This window comes from Thermobia domestica, chromosome 7 (assembly GCF_964235325.1).
Source record: "Thermobia domestica chromosome 7, izTheDome1.hap1.1, whole genome shotgun sequence".
Lineage (NCBI taxonomy): Eukaryota > Metazoa > Arthropoda > Insecta > Zygentoma > Lepismatidae > Thermobia > Thermobia domestica.
In genome coordinates, this window is record NC_137460.1 from 287,549,426 (window position 1) to 287,574,547 (window position 25,122).

The 25,122-nt window shown below is 34.8% G+C and overlaps 1 protein-coding gene across 12 annotated transcripts in view; it reads right to left on the reverse strand.

The window, feature by feature from the left end:
• Positions 1-25,122, reverse strand: part of LOC145691005 (uncharacterized) — a 318,751-nt gene that overhangs the window by 109,058 nt on the left and 184,571 nt on the right. For 9 of the 12 annotated variants that reach the window (XR_014132318.1, XR_014132319.1, XM_081766498.1 and 6 more), the window contains one exon: positions 13,942-14,445. The exons of 1 other annotated variant lie outside the window; for it this stretch is intronic. Coding sequence is in view for 7 of the 11 variants with exons in the window: in XM_081766498.1 (XP_081622624.1) it covers positions 13,942-14,445 (504 nt within the window). In the remaining 4 variants the exon portion in view is untranslated. Of the gene's footprint in view, positions 1-823; positions 1,247-1,624; positions 1,774-2,132; positions 2,508-2,636; positions 3,058-13,941; positions 14,446-25,122 lie in introns of those variants that run through there. 2 more of the 12 variants (XR_014132320.1, XR_014132321.1) reach the window with 2 other exon arrangements.

The window sequence follows — 25,122 nt, forward strand, 5'->3', positions numbered from 1 at the left end:
TCACATTGTTTCGTATAATTAACTTCACCCATTTGTTAGACAAGACGAAAAAAATATATATATTAATTCACGGAGCAAAATGTACTACTACAAATTAATGACAAAATATATGCCATATTCTGTGATTTTTACCTTCTGTTATCGAGAAAAAAAAAACAATCGTCACAGTGTTGCTAATATGCAAACCGATAAGTATCTATAACAACAAATATTAAACACTTGGGAGAGAGGTAGATAGTAAATGTAGTATAGAATAAACATTTATATAATATGTTTCGGTACAAACTTAATATATTTTGAATTGCTATTAACAACCATAATAAAGAAAAAACATTTTTAAAAAAGTGTAATGGCTGTCCTTAAGAAACGCAGTGATTGCAACAGTTATTTAAAGCCCGCTCCCAACAGTCACCTTACAATGAAAACATGGCGGCTACATGTAGTGCTACTGTTTAGTGTCAAGTTCCGAAACTCCAAAAGGAAAACCATTGAAGAGCGGGAAAAACGATTTGTTTTAAACGTGTTCAATAAACTGATGGAAAACAACCCTACTGTGTTAGTGAATGACATAGTGAAATTAACGGCAGAATATACTGGTGTCTCTCAGTCGAGTGTTGTGAACGTACGTAAAGAGTTCAAAGAAATGGGGTTGTTGAAAAGGGTGCAGCAGACTTGCGCACACTTGAGATCCAGTTGCGCCCACTTTTCAGTTATACAGATCAAGGTCGAAAAATCCAGTTTGCGCACAGTTTTTTTTTTACAACGTTGCCAAACTGAGATGTTTACTATTATGAAAATGAAAAGCTTTTTTTGTGTTACCCAGATCAAAACAACGTAGTCAATGTGCCAAAAATTTACTTTCTTATACACTTACTTCTACAATAAGAATTTACAATAGCTTTTACATTGACAATTTCTTTCCTTGGAATCTATGTCCAATGGAGTTAAAAATTTGATTCTTTGCATGCTTATGTCCGTTGTGCATCTCTTAAGTTCCTCGAACTTTTTGATAACAAATTCTTGCCTAGACACTTGCTTTTTCCTTATAGGACACAGTTCACCTTTGGCTACAGAATTAAATTTCAAATCCGTCTCCGTCTGGATTCCTAGTACAACTTCCACGACCCGATGAATATCTGGAGAACTTGCATAGAGTTCTTCGTTGAAGTGTCTGTGAAAGGCCTCTGGACCATTTGTCGTCCGTGGCCTAATTGAAGGCTCAGAAGCGCACATAGCAGGTGGAAACCTGAAAATGATATAAGAAAATACTGTTATTTTATTTGAGTAAAAGCCCTTTTTCTTTACAATAACAAGACTAGCTCATCAGGAAAAAAAAAATGCGAGGTAAGTAGTAGAACAAGTAGTGAAGAGCATAGATAAATGACGAACAATTTTTGATACTATAAAAAGAAAAATTAAATAACCATTTCTATTTTAACTAATACTCAAACAAAAAGTTAATTTTCCAAGAATTTTACTATTTTGATGGTCACACTGTGTTACCAGCAATTGGTAAGTACTCTTTCAAAACTGTTCATTAACGTCTCTCACGTCCAGTGGACACTGAAACTTCAATTAGTTTACAAGTTAAGAAATACTACTAGAACATTATCGGAATACTCACGTGCTGCTCTCTTCGACGTAGTTTTCTAGTACATAATCAGAGAACAGGTGTTCTGAGTCATCGGGTGCAATTGCCATCAAATCACAGAAAGCATGAGAAACATTCCGTTGAGAGAAAGGAAAGCCCAAAGAACATCTTTAGCCATTTTCCTGCAAAAGTAGTAATATTATATTTACTTATTATTAACGTTATTATTATTTACTTATTACTATATTGATTAAATAAATGGAAGATATTAGCAAAGTATACCATAATACAGTAGTGTAACAAAATAAAATGAACGGTGAAACATGTAGTAGTTCACACATGTTTAACAGCTTTGTAATCTTAAGAACGAAACTAGTGAACATTGTAGCTGAAATCAACAAATTTCGAATATGCTGGAAAAATTAATTTTAGACTATTAGTTTTGGGTAAGTAAAAGCGCAAGAGTGAAACTTTATATAAGACTTTATAATACTATTTACTAATAGGAACAAGGAAAAGACCGAAGGAAAGCATACAATACCTAACTCTGATTTAGGATCCATGTATGCTTTATGCAAAACACTGTTGCTTTGAATCTTCCTCCACCAGGTTTGTCCCAAATGAAATCAAAGGCTAAAATATTACATTCTGGGAAAACTTCTTTGATAGCTTTGTGAGCTGCAATTTCGTCAACCCAAATAGATTTGAGATCCATTCTGCTGTCTAGTGTGATTTAATCAGTTCCCACATTGCCTTGTAAGTTTTCTGGTCCTTCTTTGGCAAGAACGCAAAGCATATTGGTAAGTAGAAACCATTCAATCGTGAATGAATCGTGTACAATTGCACAAATTGCCTGGGAGTGTAAGTGAAGGTACCATCAACAAACACATCCACATCGTCAGTCTCACATAGAAACCTATATAAAAAAAAAGATTAGAGCAGCCAATTAAATGTCTAACTAAATGCTAACACATGAAGCAGAAACAAAGATAGCATTAAAATATATTTTTATGGTAGTGAAACTAGTAGTTCAAATAAAACTTACGAGATGTTTCTCTGGCAAGTAAGAACCACTATTTGAGACTCAGCATCCACGAAAACGACGTTTTTTCCTTTCGTCATAATAACATCTTGCATCTCTGCCATCTGCTTGATAGCTTGAAAAGTACACGTGGGTCGAGTAGAGGCTAATTTACTTCGACAATTATACATTGCTTCTCTGAAACTCCTCGTATCTTTATGGGTAAATTGTACAGAATCGTCCATCTTTGAAAGCTCCTGCGTGATAATTTATTAGGTCTCTCACTAACATGTTCCATTGGTTTTGTCTTCGTTTAGACTATGCTTCTGAAGTTTTTGTGGATCTTGAGAATGATTATAATCTCCTTTAATTTCGAGGGCTTCACTTTTATTGATATCTGTTCTAACTGTTGCACAACATGACTTCGTGGTGCACCTGTGAAAGACTAAACTGTGATTACACTGACTACATTTAAAACAAGACAAAGCTGACATATTATACCATTTTCAGATTAACTGAAACTAGTGTCTTGCAGTAAATGTCATCTATAATATTTAATGGATTTAGATACCCAGTCTGTCATACTTTTAAGTAAGTCAAATTCAAAAATGTTCTTAAAAACAACACAGAAAACTAGATATTTAAACACTAAGGACTACTTGCTTACTAACAAAGAAGTAACATATCCGTAAAATTACCAAATCACTAGAATAAATCTAGTAAATAAACCCGATGAAACTCCGATCTGGTTTGTTAATAAAACATACTTACCTCCAACAAATTGCAGTTGTGTTCCCACGAAAACGTCGATACTTAAATCCTCCGAGTAACAAGCACGGTACTCCTTTGCTTGTAGCTGTAAACTCCATCTTGTAACTGTAACCAGCAGCACTGTGGAAACAGTATAACAGCAGGCAACTTTCAGTCTATATGAGGCACCACGCCTCATTGAAATTTTATTGGCCTTCAGCCTCAGACCACAGCCAATCACAATGCTCAGTTTGTTTATTTGCACAAGTAAACTTTTAATTGCCTACGCAGGTGTCACCTTTCACTTTTGGAATTAAACATTTTAACTGCCTACCCAGAAGTTACTATTGAACTTAAACATTTTATAAAATTATTGATCTGCTGTTACAGTGGTGGCAAAAAGTCCTGAACACACTATTTTTTTTGCCTAATTTTTGTGTTTGATACAGTAAAATTAATAACAATATTTAAGATAGTGCGATAATTTCATAACGAAAAATGAAGTCAAACACAAAAATTAGGCAAAAAAAAAAAAAAGAGTGTGTTCACGACTTTTTTGCAACCACTGTAGATTTTGAAAACTGGACAAAGCCAAAAAAATATTACAATCGAATCGTTTAGAATAATTTTGATTCGTGATACCCTGAAATATGTCTTTACAAATAAAAGTTGATGGTGGTGTTTCCCTTCCAAGTACGAATAACTAGTATTTGAGATTTAGCATCCAGATATCTCATTTTCTTTTCTTCATTAGATATTGTGCGCAATCCTGTTTTTATCATCTGGCAACGTCGCCTCCCAGTCCTGTGCGTAATCCTGGCCAAAGATACTGTCAATCAACTTCTTATCTGGCATTTGCTGATAAAGAAGATAAGTGTGCGCAAGTCTGTGACTCCCACTACTATTACTCATTACTATACTAATACAACAGCGAATACCACTACTACTATTACTAGTAATACGAAAATAAAAAAAAATGAAACTGAAATCTTTGAGTTTTACGTCCCACAGTTATGCCGGCTAGGCTAAAGGAGACGGTGATGATGAGAAATAAATAAAATGGCGGAATGAATGAAGTGGAAGGAAACGGGAGAACCCCGAGGAAACCCACATATACGGTGTTTGTCCACCACAAAGTTCACTTGGCGCGAGCTGGGATCGAACCAGGGACCCCATGCATCAGTGGTGAACGCTCAACCGCTGAGCCACCGTTCCAGGAACACCTATTTGACCCTGGCGTCTTGGTGATTTATTTTATCATTATATTTTGTTATATTTGTAGTATCATACTATAAACAATACAAGAACATGTAACACCATTTGGTATTTGCCTTGCTAATTGAATATTACTACAAATTGCGCTGATCTTACGAACACGCCAATTCAGGGTTTCGGCCTCCGTGGTCTAATGGTAGTATACCAAATTCTACTTGACTTTATCATACGTTCTTTAGGTAACTACGGCTGAGCCCGTATGGATGATGATGGGATGATTTGATTGAATGAAAACAGTGGGAGGAAACGTGACCAATCCGAAAACTCCACGTACACGGTGTTTGTCCACTACAAAGCTCACATAGCACGAGCAGGGACAGATCCGACGACCTCTAGCACCATATGTGAGTGCTTTACCTACTGAGCCACCGTTAACCCTCGTAAATCAAGCATCGACTCACATTCTATGCAGACTGACCATACTAACTAGCATTAATTTCTTAGATTTTTTCTGTACTTAGAAGGTAAATTCAGTAGCACCAGGCATGTCAACGCTGACGCGAAGTCATAGCACTTGTAGTAGTATTAGCAGTGATAGTATTAGCAGTGGTAGTATTAGCAGTGGTAGTATTAGCAGTGGTAGTAGTAGTAGTAGTGGTAGTAGTAGTAGTAGTAGTAGTAGTAGTAGTAGTAGTAGTAGTAGTAGTAGTAGTAGTAGTAGTAATAGTACAGTGCTTCACAGTCTTGAATAAAGAGTTAGTTTCCCAAACACATTACGATCAACATAGGCTGACAACATTATTGTGTGTTTCAAATGATAAACGGCATGGTCTTGAGTTGGTTTTGAGCGGTGTTGACAATTCGCGACAAGCAGTTCTACACGCTGACTTCTCGCGCTACTGCGAATCTTAACAATACTAAAGGCGATTATTAGAAATATTGTATTAGCACATTAACTGTTCACTTTACGAAGTAGAGAAAAGAATTACGAACACATATGTGAAAACTACATCTTTTTATGTCAACTGGTTGCTATGATACACGTTTTGAAAGGTTCCCATATAAAACAATTAGTAAAACGAGCGATGAGTCCCGCGTCTCATTTCCAGTGGATTTTTCTTCAATTTGGAAATAGAACTCAACTTTTATTACAGGATAATCAGGGGTGTAACCAGCAGATTGTTCTAGGGGAACATTACTTTCAGGGGGAGGAAAGCTTTTCATACATTTAAAAGAGAACAAATGATCTTTTTCAGAATATGAAAGCATTTTAACTCACCATACATATTATACACATATATTTTCACGATGCTACCTTATCAAAAGACGGATCTTGATAGTACTGAAGTTGAAAACCGGATTGTGGGAGGTGAATCAATAAGCTATTCATAAGAAAACAAATGCTGTTTATAGCAGTCTGTTTACCTGACTTTGTGTTTATGTGGGTTAAAATAGTAAAGAAAAAAAAAAACTCGAAAAAATATCAACTCAGATATTATTATGCAATAATATAGTAGTGAGTTCATACGGTGTGCGCTCAGTTAGGGAAATGAATATAAAGCATATGATTAATTTTAGTTGTTTTAATTAGGTACAGAAACCGTATTGATGATGTTTGATTTTTTTAATTTTCATATTTTATTATAAACGTCCCTCATTTGCATTAACTATTAAATAAATTTATTAAACATGTACCAGACGAACCTGATTTTGGGGTTGGAAATAGTTTGGAAAGACGGGGCCCTCTTTTCCCCCGTGGCTACATGCCTTTGGAATCTGATTCTCTCACACACACTCTCTCTCTCTCTCACACACACACACACACACACACACACACACACATATATATATATATATATATATATATATATATATATATATATATATATATATATATATATATAGATAGATAGATAGATAGATAGATAGATAGATAGATAGATAGATAGATAGATAGATAGATAGATAGATATGCCTAACATCGTAAGAACAAAGTATGGGAGGTTCCTAATATTGTTTTGAAATTTACTTCAAGATAGATTCTTCCTTATTCGACAGAAGAAACACAGTATGTTTTCTGTTTCTTTCACGTTTCACTACTTTATTATGTGCGACTTTTATTCCCTCTTTTCTCCTCTACAAGGGATTCAAAAGCACCAGGCGTGTGAATGGTGTCACAAACTCGAGTATATCGAATTGCTTAGGAATCAGATGGATTGCTTTTGTTACACCTACACAAAGCCCAAGAGTGTTACTTGTTATGAAAACTGATAAGGAAACAAAGGGGATAGTTGTGTAGGAACGTAACCTCTCTTCTAGCATAAACAGAATTCATCAGTGTCTGGGTTGCTTTTTTTTCCTGGTAGTTCGTTTGTTCTTCAAAATTATAGTTGTCACTGTTTTTAAGCAAATCGAGTACAAGTGCAGAGTTTTCTTTTAAAAAAGTTCTACGAAGTCAGGCTCGAAGAATTATTTTTTTGTTTACAATTTTTTAGCCCATGACAATAAATTTACAAGACACAGATTCAGACAATAACGAAATATTAACTGACATAGACGATAGTGAAAGTAGAGTTGAAGACGAGTGTTTAGCATATCCACTGGAAAAGTTAATAGGTAGGTAATTTAATTACTATAAATACTTCTAGGATGCACAGTCAAAATTCTTGAGTTTGCTGGAATAGTATATTTACATTATGAATAATATTGCCAATGTACGTCAAAATCTCAACTGGAGGAAGAGCGAGAAGGGAAAGGGAAGTCCGCAATCCGGCAACATCGCGCATCATTGGCTACTGCCCGTGATGCTTTACATCTGAAACATACAGTATAGTTTCCGATCCGTCTTTCAATGTCCCGGAAATACGTGTGCCCGATTCGCCCCTATAGCATTTGTGTCCGACACGGAATGTGCCCGGACCCGGTCTAGTTTGATATTACTTGAAACGGGCAGGGCCGGGTCAAACGGGCGCGCCCGGCCCGTGCAGGGCTCTGAGCCCCATATCAGTCACTGACATGCAAGAAGCATCGGAATTTTAATTCTGTGAAGTTTATGATTAATCTGACACTCACTGGTATTTCCAGAATAAAATTTGGAATTTATGTAAAGAATCACCATCGTATGTCTCGTGCACTGTGCTTCCCTGCGCAGTGCATTACCAAAATAACATCCTATATTAAAATACACGTGCCTTTCTACTACAATAACTCCGAATTTCACATTAATTGGTCAAGAAAAATACCTTCTTCTGATAGTCCCTGCAAAGGATATTTATGGTGATTTTTTATGTGATTTCTAGAAAGGAGATTGTAGCCCTATATCAGGCACTGACACATGGAAGAAGCATCGGAGCATTAATTCTGTGACATTTGTGATTAAGGTGACGCTTCCTGGAGTTCCCAAAATACAATTTGTGATTTTGGTAACACTCCACCCACAACCTTTTAACACCCCTCGTCACCCAAAATAATGTTTTAGATGACTACAGTAGCATTGCGGAAGAGTGTTATTGCCAATTTGTAACCAATAATACTCCTCTGCCCCAAAATCCTTACCAATAATCATTGGAGAAAACTACTTCAAAAATTTAACATTGAATCTTCCATAAGGAAAATGAACTTTTGCACTTATGCCCCAAAAGAGATACTAAATAATCACTTTCTCTCATTTATTGTTAAAACTTGAAGAATTCAGACATTTTTGAATAAGAATTTCACATTAGTAACATTTTTGAATAAGAATTTCAACTAGTAAAACTAACTTATCGGAACTTAAAATTAAAAAATGTGATAAATCTATATTCTTGAAACCAGTAACAGAGAGTGAAATAATCATCATAATAAAACAAATGAAAAATTCGAATTCGGCTGGGTCGGACGAATTATCTAACAATTTAGTAAAAAGTTGTTACAAATATTTAGTTAAACCATTGTGTTATCTCTCAAATATTTCAATCGCCACAGGAACCTTTCCTGATAAACTAAAGATTGCTAAAGTTAAACCTTTGCACAAAAAAGGTAAACGCAATGAAATAGAAAACTATAGACCGATATCATTGCTACCCATTATAGGTAAAATTCTGGAAAAAATAATGTTCAATCGGGTTATGGATTTCATTAATAAATATTCTATTATATCCAACGCACAACATGGTTTCTTGAAAGGTAAATCTACTGAGACAGCAATTTTTCATTTTCTAGAAAACTGCAGAAATTTACTGGATGACAAAAAATTATCTATAGGAATATTTTTAGATCTAACAAAAGCCTTCGATTTAGTAAATCATCATATATTGCTAGAAAAACTTAGTTGCTATGGTATTAGAGGCTTAGCAAATAAATGGTTTGAATCGTACCTCAAAAATCGGAAACAAGTAACTGAAATCACAGGAATAGTTAAAAATAAAATTCAAAAATGTGTATCAAGTGAAGAAATTATTAATCGTGGAGTACCACAAGGATCAATTCTAGGACCACTTCTCTTTCTTCTTTATATAAATGATCTTTCTGAAAGTATTAATAGTTCATGTGTGACTTTATATGCAGATGATACAAACATAATAGTTAGTGGGAAAGATGAATGCGAATTAGCTTTAAACTGCCAAACGGCAATGAACCAACTTTCAAGTTGGATGAATAAAAATGACCTAATCATTAATGTAAATAAAACATGTGCCTTAAATTTTAACAATGGTAAAAGTAATCAAGCCAATGCAATAATAAAAATAAATAATAAAACAGTTAAATAATAAAACAGAAACTGCTACCTTTCTCGGAGTTAAAATATCTAATAATTTCAACTGGGAACCACATATAGAACATGTAAGAAGCAAGCTAAGCAAACTATGCTATGCAATTAGATGTGTAAGAGATAAGATTAATGTAAAAACAGCTAAGTGTATATATTACTCAAATTTTCATTCTACAATAAAATATGGCTTGATGTTCTGGGGAAATGCACCTAAAAGTATTGCTATCTTTAGACTACAAAAGAAAGTAGTAAGAATACTTGCAGGAGTAAAATGGAACTCTTCTTGCAGAAATATTTTTAAGGAACTTGGAATAATGACTCTTCCCTCAATGTATTTGTTCGAAATATTAATGTATTTGAAAAAACATAGTAGTGAATTTATTGTTAACAAAGACATTCACAGTTATAACACAAGAAGTAAAGACGACATTCACTTGCATGCACATAGGACAAATATATACAATAAATTAGTTACGCACAAAGGTACTCTATTATACAATCTACTTCCATCATGTATAAAAAAAGCAGGTCTCTGTCAATAGCTTTAGATCCAAACTGAAAAGGTACTTGATAGAACATTGCTTTTACTCGGTTGAAGAATATGTAGAAAATAATTCGTATACGTAAAATTAAATGTATAGTAAGTAAATTAGTGAAACCATAAGAATCTATATGTAATAATAGTATGTATGTTTATGTATACTGGTATATATATATAAATGACATGTCCAATTTCGTTGTATGACGATGAACGGATGCAATAAATTATGATTATGATTATGATTACATTAATGGTGTGAAAACTTTATCTTCCAGTGCTGTAGAAAATTACATGAATTATGGAATAGGCTGTGAGTGCACCAATAAACAACGAGATTTCAATTTATTTGCATTTGTTTTTGCTGTCCCTACGATAATCTCATATGTTAATACATCAAAAAGGGAAGGAGATGTGCTATTGTTCCCAGATACGTCCATGTGCTCCTGATCCTCCTCTTTTTTTAACGTAACTAATATTGTTGCTTTTATGTGTCATCAGCTCGAATACCTTCTACACAATCTGTTGTTCGCTATATGGGAGGAGCAAAACGGATACCTGGTAACTCAGTGATAGTGTGCATCTTAATGCAAGATGTCCCACTTTTGATCTGCGACCAAGCTAGTTTATAATGAAGAACAATACATCTGTTAGTATTTTCGTTTTCCTTTTTGCGGGATACTTCCATTTTGTCACGAATCCTCATTGAATCAACTCTTTCAAAATCATTACGTATTATTAATGTTCAACTTCTTTAGCACACAGTTCATGATTGTGGGTCATGAACCTGCAAATGTAAAGATTTCATATAGCCTCTTCGGTCCTGAGCATATTTTTGATGATAATTGCATGTATTACTGTATTTGCTCCCATCTATAGCTTTGGCTCGCATACATGTGATTGGAAGAAACGGGTGACGGTGTTGTAAGTGTTGGGGTTCTAATTCTCCTGTAGGCGACATTGGGACTCAGTGACTCAAAAATATCTCCTACTATGGTTATGTCTCCTACAGGAGACGTGGGGAACGAAGAGGTTAATTTACTTTTATTCACTATATTCAATCCCTACTGTACATATGCAACCACGCACAACACACCAAAAATCCTTCGCCATTTTGATTTTGTTCAAAACATTGATGGTCTGTCAACGACTTTATGTTACTTGTTTGTACGTTGTTTCATTTGTCATGAATCGGAGCCACCTGTCCTAACGGAATGACCGGGACTTCCCCCCCTCATTACTTTATGTGGGAAACTTCCTTGCGCCGCTACTCTACGATTCAGAATCATGCAATTTTGGATAGAGCGGATTACAAGATAACATGCCGCCTCAGCTCAATAGCTAATAGGTTTGGAGATATTCGCCCCCAAAGTTAATTTCCCCACGGTTTATGACAGTCCTAGCTCTGAAACTATGCACTTTTGACAACGTGTTCATATGAACTTTTTTCCTTACTTTGATGTGAGGAATCACCTGTTTCAGTTTGTCGGTCTAGTTTATTAACACTCTGCACAGTGTATATACATACATACATACATACATACATACATACACACACACACACACACACACACATATATATATATATATATATATATATATATATATATATAGAGAGAGAGAGAGAGAGAGAGAGAGAGAGAGAGAGAGAGAGAGCCTGTTTCATAATTCGTGTAATTTTCTACAGCACTGGAAGATGAAGTTTTCATACTATTAATGTGAAATTCTTATTCAAAAATGTCTGAATTTTTCAAGTTTTAACAATAAATGAGAGAAAGTGATGGTTTAGCATATCTTTTGGGGGCGTAAGTGCAAAAGTTCATTTTCCTTATGGGAGATTCAATGTGAAATTTTTGAAGCAGTTTTCTCCAACGATTATTGGTAAAGATTTGGGGCACATGAGTATTATGTTACAAAAGGCAATAACACTCTTCCGCAATGCTAGTGTAGTCGTCTAGAACATTATTTTGGGTAAGGCTCCTATTTTGAGTGGCAAGGGGTGTAAAAATGTTGAGGGTGGAGTGTTACCAAAATCACAAATTGTATTTTGAGAACGCCAGGAAGCGTCACCTTAATCACAAATGTTACAGAATTAATGCTCCGATGCTTCTTCCATGTGTCAGTGCCTGATATAGGGCTACAATCTCCCTTCTAAAAATCACATAAAAAATCACCATAAATATCCTTTGCAGGAACTATCAGAAGAAGGTATTTTTCTTGATCAATTAATGTGAAATTCGGAGTTATTGTAGTTGAAAGGTACATGTGTTTTAATATAGGACGTTATTTTGGTAATGTACTGCCGTACGGGAGTACAGTGCACGAAACATACGATGGTGATTCTTTACATGAATTCTAAATTTTATTCTGGAAATGCCAGTGAGCGTCAGATTAATCATAAATTTTACATAATTAAAATTCCGATGCTTCTTGCATGTGTCAGTGACTGATATGGGGCTACAGCTCCTATCCAAAATTCACATATTTCGGCATAAATATCCTTAGCAGGGACATACGGGATTAAACTTCTTTTGGCCAATTAATGTGAAAATTGCCGTTCTTGTAGTAAAAAAAAAAAAGCGTTCTTTAAATCTGGATTGCTGTTTTGGTAAGGCAGCCCCTTAGGGAGCACAGGGGACGGCGCATATGATGGTGAATCTTTATAAAAACTCCAAATTTTATTTTGGAAATGAGAGTGAGCGTCAGATTAATCACAAATGTCACAGAATTAATACCCTGATGCTCCTCGGATGTGCCAGTGTCTAATGTACGGCTACAGCCTCTCTTCTAAAAATCACATGAACAATTGACGTAAATATCCTTAGCAGGAACATACCAAAAAAAGTTATTTTTTGGGATCAATTAATGTAAAATTTGGTGTTATCGTACTAAGAGGGTATGAGTTTTTCAAATTTGAAATGCTATTTTGGTAACGCGCCGTCTTAGGGGACACGGCGCGAAATACATGAGGTTGATATTTTATATAAAAATGCCAAATTTTATTCTAGACAGGAAAATAAGCGGCAGATTATTTACAAACGTCACAGAATTAACATTCTGATACTCACTGCATGTGCCCTGATTGATATGGGGCTACGCTCCCCCCTTCCAAAAGTCATATCAAAATGCGCGATAAATATCCTTAGCATGGATATACGGGAAGAAGGTGGATGTCTTATGTATTTTATCATTATTGTAGTTTTTTTTTTTTTTTTTAATCTCAAATCTGTGAATGATTATCTTCTATCAGTATAACAGATTACGCACATAGCTTTATTTTTATGGTATCACTGGAATATAATCAAAGTATTTGCATTTGCTAAAAATCAATTGGAACTCTTTGTTATAACACAAAATCACACACACAAGTCACCAACGTATTTCCCCCACACTTACGCAAAACCAGCTCGAAATAGAACATAAAATGACAATGGAAAATGTCGCAGAGAACGCAAACAAAAAAATATCTTAACGAAAAGTAACATTTTAAAAATTACAAGTTTAGTAGGTTAGCTTTACATTTCAATTGTATTTTCTTTATTCGTAAAAAGAGCGTGTCTTTTTCATACTTCCTACACAATAACTGTATGATCCAACTTTCCAGTCACCAATCTACTCATATGTACTGCATATGTAAATGCATCAAGAAATCGTATACTATGGACAAGCGGTTGTAGTAGAAACAAATGCCTCGCGAAGAACAAGAGTCATTCCTTCAAAATTATTCCTTCTTGAAAACAGCACTTTGTGGCTTTATCGTTATTTATTGTGTAAAAATATAATTAACCCAAGTACAAGACAAATAAAATCAACTTTTATTCAGCATGCTCTTCTGAAGGAGCAAGACAAAGTAATGCAATTTACTATAGCCATTGTGAACACCTTCTCCAATGTATCTGGAGTGATCATCTCTACACTCTGGACAATTCTGTTTCAAGTTATCTGGTAGATATGTTGAAAAATTTGGGGGAGGGAAGTGCCCATATTAATAACTGGCACATGCAAGGAGTATCGGATTTTATCCATGGATTTTTTTCGGGATCTCCTGTTTTCTCTAAATTATGCTGTATACTTACGTTCTTCAGAGGAGCATTTCTGATTGCCTTCTTCCACATCCTCTTCGCTGTCCATCCTGGAACTGGATACACTGTTTCCTGTTTCTGAACGTGATCCCTGAATACACTGAAACATCCTATGTGAACAATGCAAATTCCCTCCTTTCTTTGTCTTCAAATAAAGTCCGAGAGACTTGAACCTTTTATAAACAATACAGACATCGTCGTAATACTTGCAAACACTAATTCCAGGCTTGTGACTGTATGTTAAACAATGATCTCTCAAATATACCCAACGTGACAGACACTTCGGTCCGGAAATACGCCAATATGTATGAGGGAAGCATCTTCTACGAAATTTACGTGCAATCTTATCCCACACTTTTAAATGTGGTTCCCTACGAAAATTCAGAAGAAATTCTTCCTCTTTCAAAATATCAAGTAGAATCTGCGTAGCATTTTTGCCATCCTTTATTTCTTTATCCCAAGAAATGAGCAGTGTTCCCTGGTTAGAAATTACGGCACCTAAAACAAAGAAAAGGAAGAATAGTTCCATAATACCAAGTCACTTGCTCTAGCGAAAATGTATTTTGAGGCAACACTAAATCAACAGTTTAACACAGGTTGAACAAGTTCCCTAGGAATTTCAAAAATTATAATCTGGTACCTGTCAAATACAGTTAGTTGAGCTATAATTTTGAAATTTATTTTGTTAGTCTATCAAATACAATTTTCTGCAATGGGCAACATTAAAGAATTTACTACCTGGCATGATTATATGTAATTATCCGAGTGCGAAATTACGCTTTACAATATTATTATCTCAGACATTCAGATGAGATACAAAGACAAAGAAAAAAAATTGCGAAATTTCGGTCAAAAACAGGATCGCTAGAATACATCCTTTCTACACATGTTTACACAACTGAGGTGGTTCCGTAATTTGCAAATACTTATTAATTGTTACGTCTTCCCAGGCGTTATTCTGGATATATTTCCGCACCACATCAGAAACTTTATATACTGTTTCCACATTTGAGGAATTTTCATTTCTTAGCCCTTGAAGAAAGGGAATTTGCTTACTTTCTAGCAGGGTTGGCAAAAACCATGATTTTTATTGAAAAAACCAAAAAACCCGTTTTTTTTTTTTTTTTTTTTGTTTAAACCTGGTTTATTTGGTTTAAACCAGGTTTCTTGGTTTAAATAATTTGTTCTATTTATTTATATCACATATGGATGGACATAAGTTGGTTTCACCTTGGTGTTATTATGCGACAACCGGGTTATGCTGGAAGGAGTCACATAAGCTTAAAGTGGAATCCAAACCGCTTCTCGGCTTGCATCGGAGAGAAATTGTTCTCCATTTGAACTCGAAACTGGGACTAATTGACCACAAATGCGATACGTCTGCCGACTCTCTCACAAAAGACTCCTGATAAAAATACGTTGCACTGTTCTTCACATACTTGTTAATATGATAGTCAAGAGTCATTTCAAAAGAACAAAACTATAAACAGTTGGACATGTGAAACCATTATACACAATTATGTATGGACAATTTCACAATACTGCAGAGTATAGAAGAACTAATTTAGTCCAAGTTAATTCACTACGACTTTTATTAGTCCAAGTTAAAAAGAACAACTACTTAATTTGCATATCAGTAAGAGAAGTGAATAAAGATATTAGTTATTTGAGTTCACTTTGGCTCAGACCCATTTAAACATAAGTAGATACCAAAGAAACTTCTGATTTCAATAAATGCCACTCGTGAGGTTTGTATGACCCCACCCCCCAAAAAATCGTCATTTCGATATATTTTATCAACAGTAAACATTATTAAAACGAAACAATATTTCTAATTTTTCTCTGATTGCAATTGCATAACAATAATAACAAACTATTAAAAAAAAATCACAAAAGAAACATTCATAAACTTATATAAAAAAACAAAAGTTGCTTTTGTATTATAATCTTTTCGAGTAATGAATGTGGAATTTAGGTCTGAATATAATACGAATAATATACGGGAGCAGGGGTGTAGCCAGCAGGTTTGTGTAGGGGGGCCCGTCGTTTATGAGGGGGGGCCAGCTACAATGTACAAAGCCAAAAAAAGTGTTGTTGCAAGTGTTTTTGAGGTCTGAAAGAAATGAAAATTTTGGTTTTCTTGTGGAAAACTAAAAACACTATTTTAGCTTATTATTATTATTATTATTATTATTATTATTATTATTATTATTATTATTATTATTATTATTATTATTATCCATAAATTATATTCAAGATAGATTTTATTATGCTTAATCAAGAACTACTGCCCGGGACCAAACGCTATACTTTTGTGCATAACTATAAAGGTAACCAAGAAAGTTCTGTCCGTTTTCGTGGAAGTCTGTGTTCAATTGGACCTCACACCGTGAGTTGAATGCGAGTGGAGATAAGGCGAACGTCAATTGTTGGTGTGGGTATATCCAACATACTACCTGGTTGTGGCAATTCAGACACACCGTGAACTTGCGTAAAGACAGAGGGAACATGGAACATCCACAGAGCGTCATAAGAGCATGTATGCTGAACGAGTTCAAATGGAGGTCAAACGCCGCTGTAGCGGGACAGACGATATGCCAGGCCTTTGGTGAGGGTGTCGTGACGATGCGGACAGTGCAGCGATGGTTTAACAAGTTTAAGGACGATGACGAAACACCCGAAAACACCACGTGCCAGAAGACCAACACATGTACAAAGAGGAACTGGGACTACAATTCAGTGTGTGGAGAAACCATTCGGCAGCACATCCATCAACTTGTGAATCACTACAAGTTGGGTCAATGGGTCTCACATATTTTGACTCCGGGCCAGAAGGCAGCGCGGCAGTCGTCTGTGTTTATTTACTGTTTCGGAGCCATTTCTGGACAGGGCGTTGACATGTGATAAAAAGTGTGTCCTATATGAGATACTATATTATTTTTCGATCGGTATGAAAAAAAAAAAACAATATTTCTCATTATTTTACCATAAATTATTAATTGTCAATAAACTTTATTACTTTTAAATGAATGAAGCAAGATAATTTTACTATGATGTTTTAAAGGCTGGTCATTTGGGGGGGCCAGGAAACTATTTGGGGGGGGCCGGCCCCGATGGGCCCCCCTTGGCTACACCCCTGTACGGAAGTGAAATGTGATACTCCACAAATATGTGTTCATCAAGATTTTACGAACACTTACGCTTTTACAAGCATTTTTCGTTTTTGAGTAGAGATGCAAGGGCTCGGAAAAAACCGACTTTTTTGAAAAAAAACTTGGTATTTTCTGCTTCGCTTTTTTGGTTGGGAATTTTTTTTTCTTCAAAATTTTGCTTTCAATTAATAAAGCAGATTTTGTTTCGCTTCTCTACAGCACAAAAAATCATTTAATTAGTGGTTGATGTAGGTAATAATATAAAACCTAGAATAAACCATGAATTTCGAAAAGATTTCTTTAAAATTCTTAACAAATTTACATTATGAATTCTTAAGGATTAACCAATAGATGTAATAATTTTTAACCTCTTATACGCAAAAGTAAGTACTTTTATTTAAACAAAATGATACACAAATAACTAGCAAAATTATATGTAGTATTTTTACTTCAAAATATCACACACCCTCTTTTTGAAACAAAATAAAATCAAACATGAGAGAAATATATTTATATGATAATCTTACAGGCTGCACATCAAGAGCTTGGTTTCGGATGGTTCTGCATATTCTTGAAACTTTTAACTTGCATATACATTGTATGGATATTTCGAACAAATTTTTCATTCATTGATCACATACGTAATAATCTGTTACTACCTGTTAAGTGCTTTGGATCTGCAAAGTCGGTAAAATTCCGAATTCTATAATGCACTGACTGTTCCTTAAGCTTGTTTAGAATCGGGCAAGTACCGAATTTTCTGTTCATGGATCATAATAGACCGTTCATCTTATCGTGTGGTTTCCTAGGCTTATAATCAGCATCACACTTTACCCAGTCCTGAAGGTTTCTGAATTTTTAACGACAGAAATTCAACTTATATATATATATATAAAACTATGGAATACATTTAAGAACAGTGGAAAGAATCAATCACTGTTTCAATTCACAAGAAAGGCGACAAAGCTTACTGTAATAATTAGCGAGGCATTTCTCTTAACATTATATTTACAAGATTGATTCCATACGCAGATGAAATTATTGGAGATTATCAGTGTGGATTTAGGGAAATCGATCAATTATCGACCAGCTATTTACTATTCGATAAACACTCGAAAAGAAATGGGAATATATTACCCAGTACATCAGCTGTTTATTGATATTAAAAAAGATTTACGACTCGGATAGGAGGGAAGTATTGTACAATTCTTACAGAATTCGGAATACCGAAAAAGCTAGTTAGATTAATTAAAATGTGTTTAAATGAATTCCAGAGTAAAGTCTGAGTGAAAAATTCTTGTTCATGAGCTTCAACGTCGAGAATGGTCTGAAACAAGGAGATGCGTTATCGCCATTATTATTCAGCATTGTTCCAGAGTATGCTATAAGGAAAATTAAAAATAGCAACCAGGCCCTAGAGCAGAATGGTATTCACCAGGTTATGCCGTATGCTGATGATGTAAATTTAATAGGGGGATGATGGGAGAACAATAGAAAGAAATGCATAGGCCTTACTAAACGCTTGCAGCGACATTGGTTTAGAAGTAAATGCAGAGAAAACTAAATACATGGAAGTTCACCGGGATCGTAATACGGCAAATTATGGATGCGTTAAAATATCAAATAATACTTTAGGCAAAGTGGATACTTTCAAATATCTAGGATTAATATTACCAGACCAAAATCATATCTACAAAGAAATTAAAGGTCAACTGAAATCAGGAAATTCGTGTTATTATTCAGTTCAAAATATTTTGTCATCGCGAATTCTGTCGAGGAATTTAAGCTTAAAATATATAAAACGTTAATCATGCCTGTTGTTCTGTATGGTTGTGAAATCCCTCATCCCTTATCGTTTGGGATGAGGGAAGAACGCAGACTGAAAGTATTTGAAAATAAAATCCTGAGACGAATATTCCGACCCAAGAGGAACGGGAATGGGGGAACTTCATAACGAAGAACTGCATAATTTATACGGTTTACTAAACATCGTTACGGTCATCAAGTCTAGGAGGCTCAGTTGGGTAGGTCATGGAGCCAGATTGGAAGAAGGTAGGAAAGCTTTCAAAGTATTAACTCGAAAACCAATCGGAAAACGTCCATTAGGAAAACCTAGGGGCAGATGGGAGGACAATATTAAGATGTATCTCGCAGAAATAGGAATACAAATAAAAACTGGATCCAGTTGGCTAAGGATAGAAGTCAGTGGAGAGCTTTTGTGAACGCGGCATTGAACCTTCGGATTCCATAAGCCATATATAGAGAGGATATATTGAAGTTAAGCACAACGGCACAACAACCATGAGTGAGTGGTTAGGTTTTGGCCTTCTATCGGAAAGTCCGGGATTCAACCCCGAATTCCAGCATTTTGAAAAAAGTTTTTCTTAATTCCATCTGTGAATGTAGAAATAGTGCGTGTACTGCGAATCCTGGCCGACTTCCTTTATCATTTTTAAATCGTTGTTATTACTAATTACCAGCAGTGACGGATTTGCGAAGGGGGTTAGGGTGGGGATGTCTTACAAATTGAAGCCTGTATCCCGAAATTACGGAATTTCTAAAACAATCGAAATATTTGTTATGCCTTTATAAATAAACTTCAAGCTCTCCTCAATAAACATTAGGTATTTTTAGAAAAACTAACCATTAATATGGAAATACCCTCCCAAAATACTTTTTTAAATCCGCCACCGATTATCAGTATAAAATGGTCTTCAAGGTTGTATCCAGAAGATTATTGCTGAATACAAACAAAACGAAATATTAGTTATGCCTATACTCATAAACTTCAAGCTCTTTTCAAATAAAAATTAGGAAATTTTAGAAAGAACAAACATTAAGCAGAGAAACATCTCCCAAAATACTCTTCTGAATCCGCTACTGATTATTTCTATAAAACTGTATTCAAGGTTGTATCCGGAAGATTATTGCTAAATCATAGCACAGCTACAGTATAACAAAAATGTGGAAGTACGTTCTGACAAATATACTGACAAACGTACGCTCTGACGGATATATTGAAAAACATAAGTTTAACTTATGTGCTAGAAGCTAGAGTAGGCCTGCTAATCTCTAAGAAATGAAACACGGATGACTTTAAAAGAAATGACTTAGAGAAGAAAAATGTCGATAACTCAGAAGTTAAAATAAACTTAAATATCCTCTGCAATTGCCATCAAATACTGCGTACTGTATGTTTAATTCATAAAACATGTGTTCTATCCATCATGATGGTGAATTACAGAGCGAAATATGGTATTTAAGTCATGAAATTTTATTTAACTTTAGAGTAAAGCTATTCAAATAGAAAAATCATGAAAATGAAAAAAGCCAAAATTTCCAAAATTCTCGTTTTTTTCCCAAAAAAGCCGGCTTTTTATGTGCAAAAAACCATCGATTCAAAAAAGCCGGCTTTTTTTGCATCTCTATTTTTGGGTTTAAACCAGTTAAAAAAAAAAAAAACAGCTGATTTAAACTACCTTGGTTTAAACCAGCCAACCCTGCTTTCTAGTGTCCTTCACTTATCTCAGTGAAGTAATGGTTGTACAGAGTCCACCTTAAGTTATGACAAACTGTTTTTCAGAAAGGGATAGTCAATGGAAGTTTCGAAAGAAATACGTTCTGTGGCTTTCTAATAAAACCTTCATTCATCGAAGAAAACAGATTATGTTTCAGTTTCCATATCAATCTAACTTTCCTTGTTTTTTATCCTATCTCCAGTTCACAATTATTTAACTCTTGGTATAAACTTGAAAATTTCATCTGAAAAAGTTCTTCAACAGTATCTAATCCGTCTCCTTCAAAAAAAGTTGAGGATAGCGACACCTGTTAAACTAAGTTCTGCTAATGAACGAAGCTACGGATACGTACATCAGTCTCCCACCTGTTGCGCATCAGAGTTAATGTGTAGTAGATGGTAAAATGCCGTCAGATAAAATCGCTTTTCCGAAGGATACGTCATGGCTCTTTCCTATGCAAACTTTAGAACGTATTCCATAATACAACAGTGTGGGATCTATGACTTTATGGTGGGACAGGTCACTGTCAACTCTAGAAATAACACCAAGTATTTGATTTAGACTGCTTACAGTTTTATATCTTGTTCCCTTTTAACTGTTTCCTTCAATAAGTCTTCCATACTCTCTGAGTTCTACTTACTATCAATTTGACGTATTTACTAGGAATTTGAAAAAGAAGTGTTGTGATGAGAAGAGTTTCAGCTTGATATATCTAGAAGCACCAAGCGATTCTTTCCGTATTATATTAAGTAACAGGAAAATTAATAAGACTACTACTTAGTATCGAGTTTTATTAGAAGAATAATATGCGGGAGAAAACAAAAACAAAAACAGAAATACAAAGTATTATTTCTATATATATTACATAGAAGACACTAGCTGAAAAAAATCAAGGCATTTTTAGCAATAAAAATTTACCGTGGAGCAACCGAAGGAAATATTAATATAGGTGAGTTATCGAGCAAACAATATGGACCACCCTTTTAGAATAAGCAGGAATATGTTTTGAAAGGTTATGAAATTTCTACAGTTTGGTGGGGAAAAAGTTGTAGATCAAAACTACTAAAAAATATAAATTTACAAAGACTTCCGCCATATGGCATCCACTCATCGACAATTATAAATGAAATTTCAGGCCTCAAGAGGACGTTATTGCTGATAAGGAACTATTTCCAACAAATGTTTGCTGGAAATTTATTTAGTATGTGTCCAACAAATCCGTAGATGTAACGCAAATATATCTAGGATTGCTATAAAAGAGTATACTACGACATTGCTGTTCTTACTGTATATAAACGACCTTCCACCTGCCGTGGGGCTGTTCATATCACTCTTCTTCAGATGATACGTCCCAATTAATAATACGAAAGGATATAAAAAAACATTACAAATAAATAAATAAATAAAATAACATAACACTAAACGACCCCTAAGAATGTTTGAGGAAAACAAGCTAACTGAATCAAAAACAAAATATCTACTTATCCTACCACCGAATAGCGAAAGGAATAAACGAAATATGCATAAGTCTAAGAACTAAAATTCTACATAGACATATCCACAGCCAAGTGTTTAGATGTATTCCTGGATCAAAATCACAAATTTGATTATTACATAAATCAACTATATAAAAAAGAAAAATCAGCTGAATCACTAAGCTTTTATATACTTCTTCGGTTTACTTTACGTACACATTACACAGTGCGGAAAGCAAGACGCACAATACGTAATCATAACACAAGAACAAAAGAAAATACATATGCTCGTTCATGTAGCCTGGAAACATATAGGAAAAGCTTTTCTGGGTATCAATTAAATTGTTTAATCACTTACAAAACTTTAGAATGAACAAATGTCTACATAAGTTCTTATATTAAATGGTATCTTTTATTCAGTCGATCAATTTCTTAATGGAGAACACAAACTATAATTCTAAAACAAATATTACAATTATTATTTGTGCTACATAGCATCATTCATACAAAGAGTAGTTTATATACTGTAATCAATTACCTATCTGTAAACACGATCCATACCAAGATGCAACTTGGACATGCACTTAATACACGGAATCCAATAAATACAATGCATTTGCCAACTATACGTGTCAAGCCGTTGCATTTCGATTGAAATTTTGGTTATTGGTAGATGTGACTTCTAAATATAATATGTGCTCAGTGGATTCCCGTGTCTTAGTAAGGGCAATGGACCAGTGGTGATTCATGGAGTTCAAAATGGGTATGACATATCCAAAATATCTGCATTTTAGGATAATGGTAGTGGTCACTTAAGCAAAGGTTATATGCTGTTTTCGTACATCATTATTACTCTTCTATTTTTGGTCGTAATAAGTTCGTTGACTACATACTTAATGAAGTTCGGAACGCATTTACTATGCTTTACTCCAATGACAGCATTGTCACAGCGTTCAGGTATCGTTCCTTATGAAATTGAGCAACAATAAGCGTAGACAAGAATAGTTCGGCTTCCTTAGTCCTCATTGGACAATTATTATTATTATCATCATCATATGCTCTGAGAATGGTTACAATAATTCAAATCCAGTTTGCAATTTTGGACTACTTATTCAACATTTTCAAACTTGTCTGAAATTGACTCTTAGGGAATTAGTTGAAGCATTCGTGAATCTTGTCAACGAGAAATAGATTTGAGGTATAAAAACGACTTGAAAACTGAAACCTATCATTAACACTATAATCATACCTACCTTTAATATTCTAATCATATGACAAAACTTTAGAGCTGTCAACGTATTGCTGTTACTATTTTCTTGTTCAACGTTGGCTTTTCATCAACGGATCATTTTATCATTTTCATACATTTTGTGAGCATTATCGTCACGAACAAAATCATTTGAAGATCTCCAGACTTTAATACCATCAATGTTCTATTTATGGTCATATAATCAAAGAAGATACAAGCTTGCGTGATGGTGATGCGACAGAACCGAGCCAATAAATGAACTGTAAGAATCTTGCAACGTTTGCACAGATTCTGTTGTTTCATTATACTATTTTTTGTCATTTATTTCGGTGTCTTATAACTTTCCTCAAAATATTTAAGCAAAATCATCTTTTTGCTCAAAAACAGTATTAACTCTACGAAGTTGGAAATGTTACATCGTAGGTTGGACAATATATAGCATATTTTGTGAAATGATCTTTTAGATTTGAAAAATGTACCAAAAACCTTATTTCTCGTTAATTCTAAAAAGACAAAAATGTCTTTTGTTCGGGAAGTGCTATTCTCAGCTCGAGTTTCCCTGATGCATGTACCAATCAATCTATATTACACTGGGATTTTTATTTATTTATTTATTAATTATTATTATTATTAGTTTGGTAAACAATGGACTCCACCCCCCTGATTGCTCTTACTGATGCTCCATCGCATATTTGACAAACGAGATTCTCTACGAATTTCTCTACTCTTATTTATTTGATTGCTCTCGAATCGTTACCGCTAAGCCACCAACAGTCCTGTCGTACACTTTAAAATAACCCCAGAATTTTTCCAATACTTTCTACTCGATTTGATCTCTCAAAATTAATACTTTGTGGTGGACAAACACCGTGCTCGTGGGTTTTCTCGGGGTTCTCCCATTTCCTCCCACTTTTTTCATTCCACCGTTTCATTCATTGCTCATCATCAATCATCTCCGTCTTCTTTCGCCTAACCGGCATAACTGTGGGACGTAAAACAAAGATTTCATTTCATTTTCTCAAAATTAATGATTGCTAAGTTTTGAATCAGTTATCTGCAGTTTCATCACCTTACCTAGATACAATATGCTGTATCCAATCCCACACAGAAGTGAACTTTATATAGTTTTAAAGCACCTTTAGAGGTACTTGTACTTTCCAAATCGTCTTTTAAACATTATCAAGCATTGCAATGTAATTAAAGAGTCTTTGTAGTTTGAATTCTCGGTCTCATCATGCCATCCAAAGCCAATTCAAGTTTCCCACGATACACAGGGCCACGGTAGCTCAGTGGTAAAGCGTTCACCTCTGGCGCGTGGGGTTCCTCGTTCGATCTCAGCTCATGCCAAATGGGCGTTTTAATGAACAAACACTATATGTGGGAGTTTTCTCGCGGTTCTGCTGTTCTCTCCCACTTTTTCCCTTTTACCATTTTATACATTCTCATCATAAATATCGCCTTTTAGTGCGGCAGTTTAGCTAGGATATTTCAACATATTGTGCACTTTTTGATAAAAGCACCAAATTTGGCACAGAGCTATACAGATGTAAGATGAACAAATTTGGATGTGGAGCCATCGGCCAACTGACCCCTAGCGGCCGTGGTAGCCATTTTCCAAAATGGCCGCCATTGGACACCCGAAAGGCAACAGAAGTTAGATAAAGTTTGTTGCTGAAAGTTTTAATAGATGCTTTGAAGAAAAGTATGCCAGATAATTTGTAAGTTGTATATATTTAGTTCATAATTTTACAGTTCAGAGCATTCTCCGTCGCAAGCACACA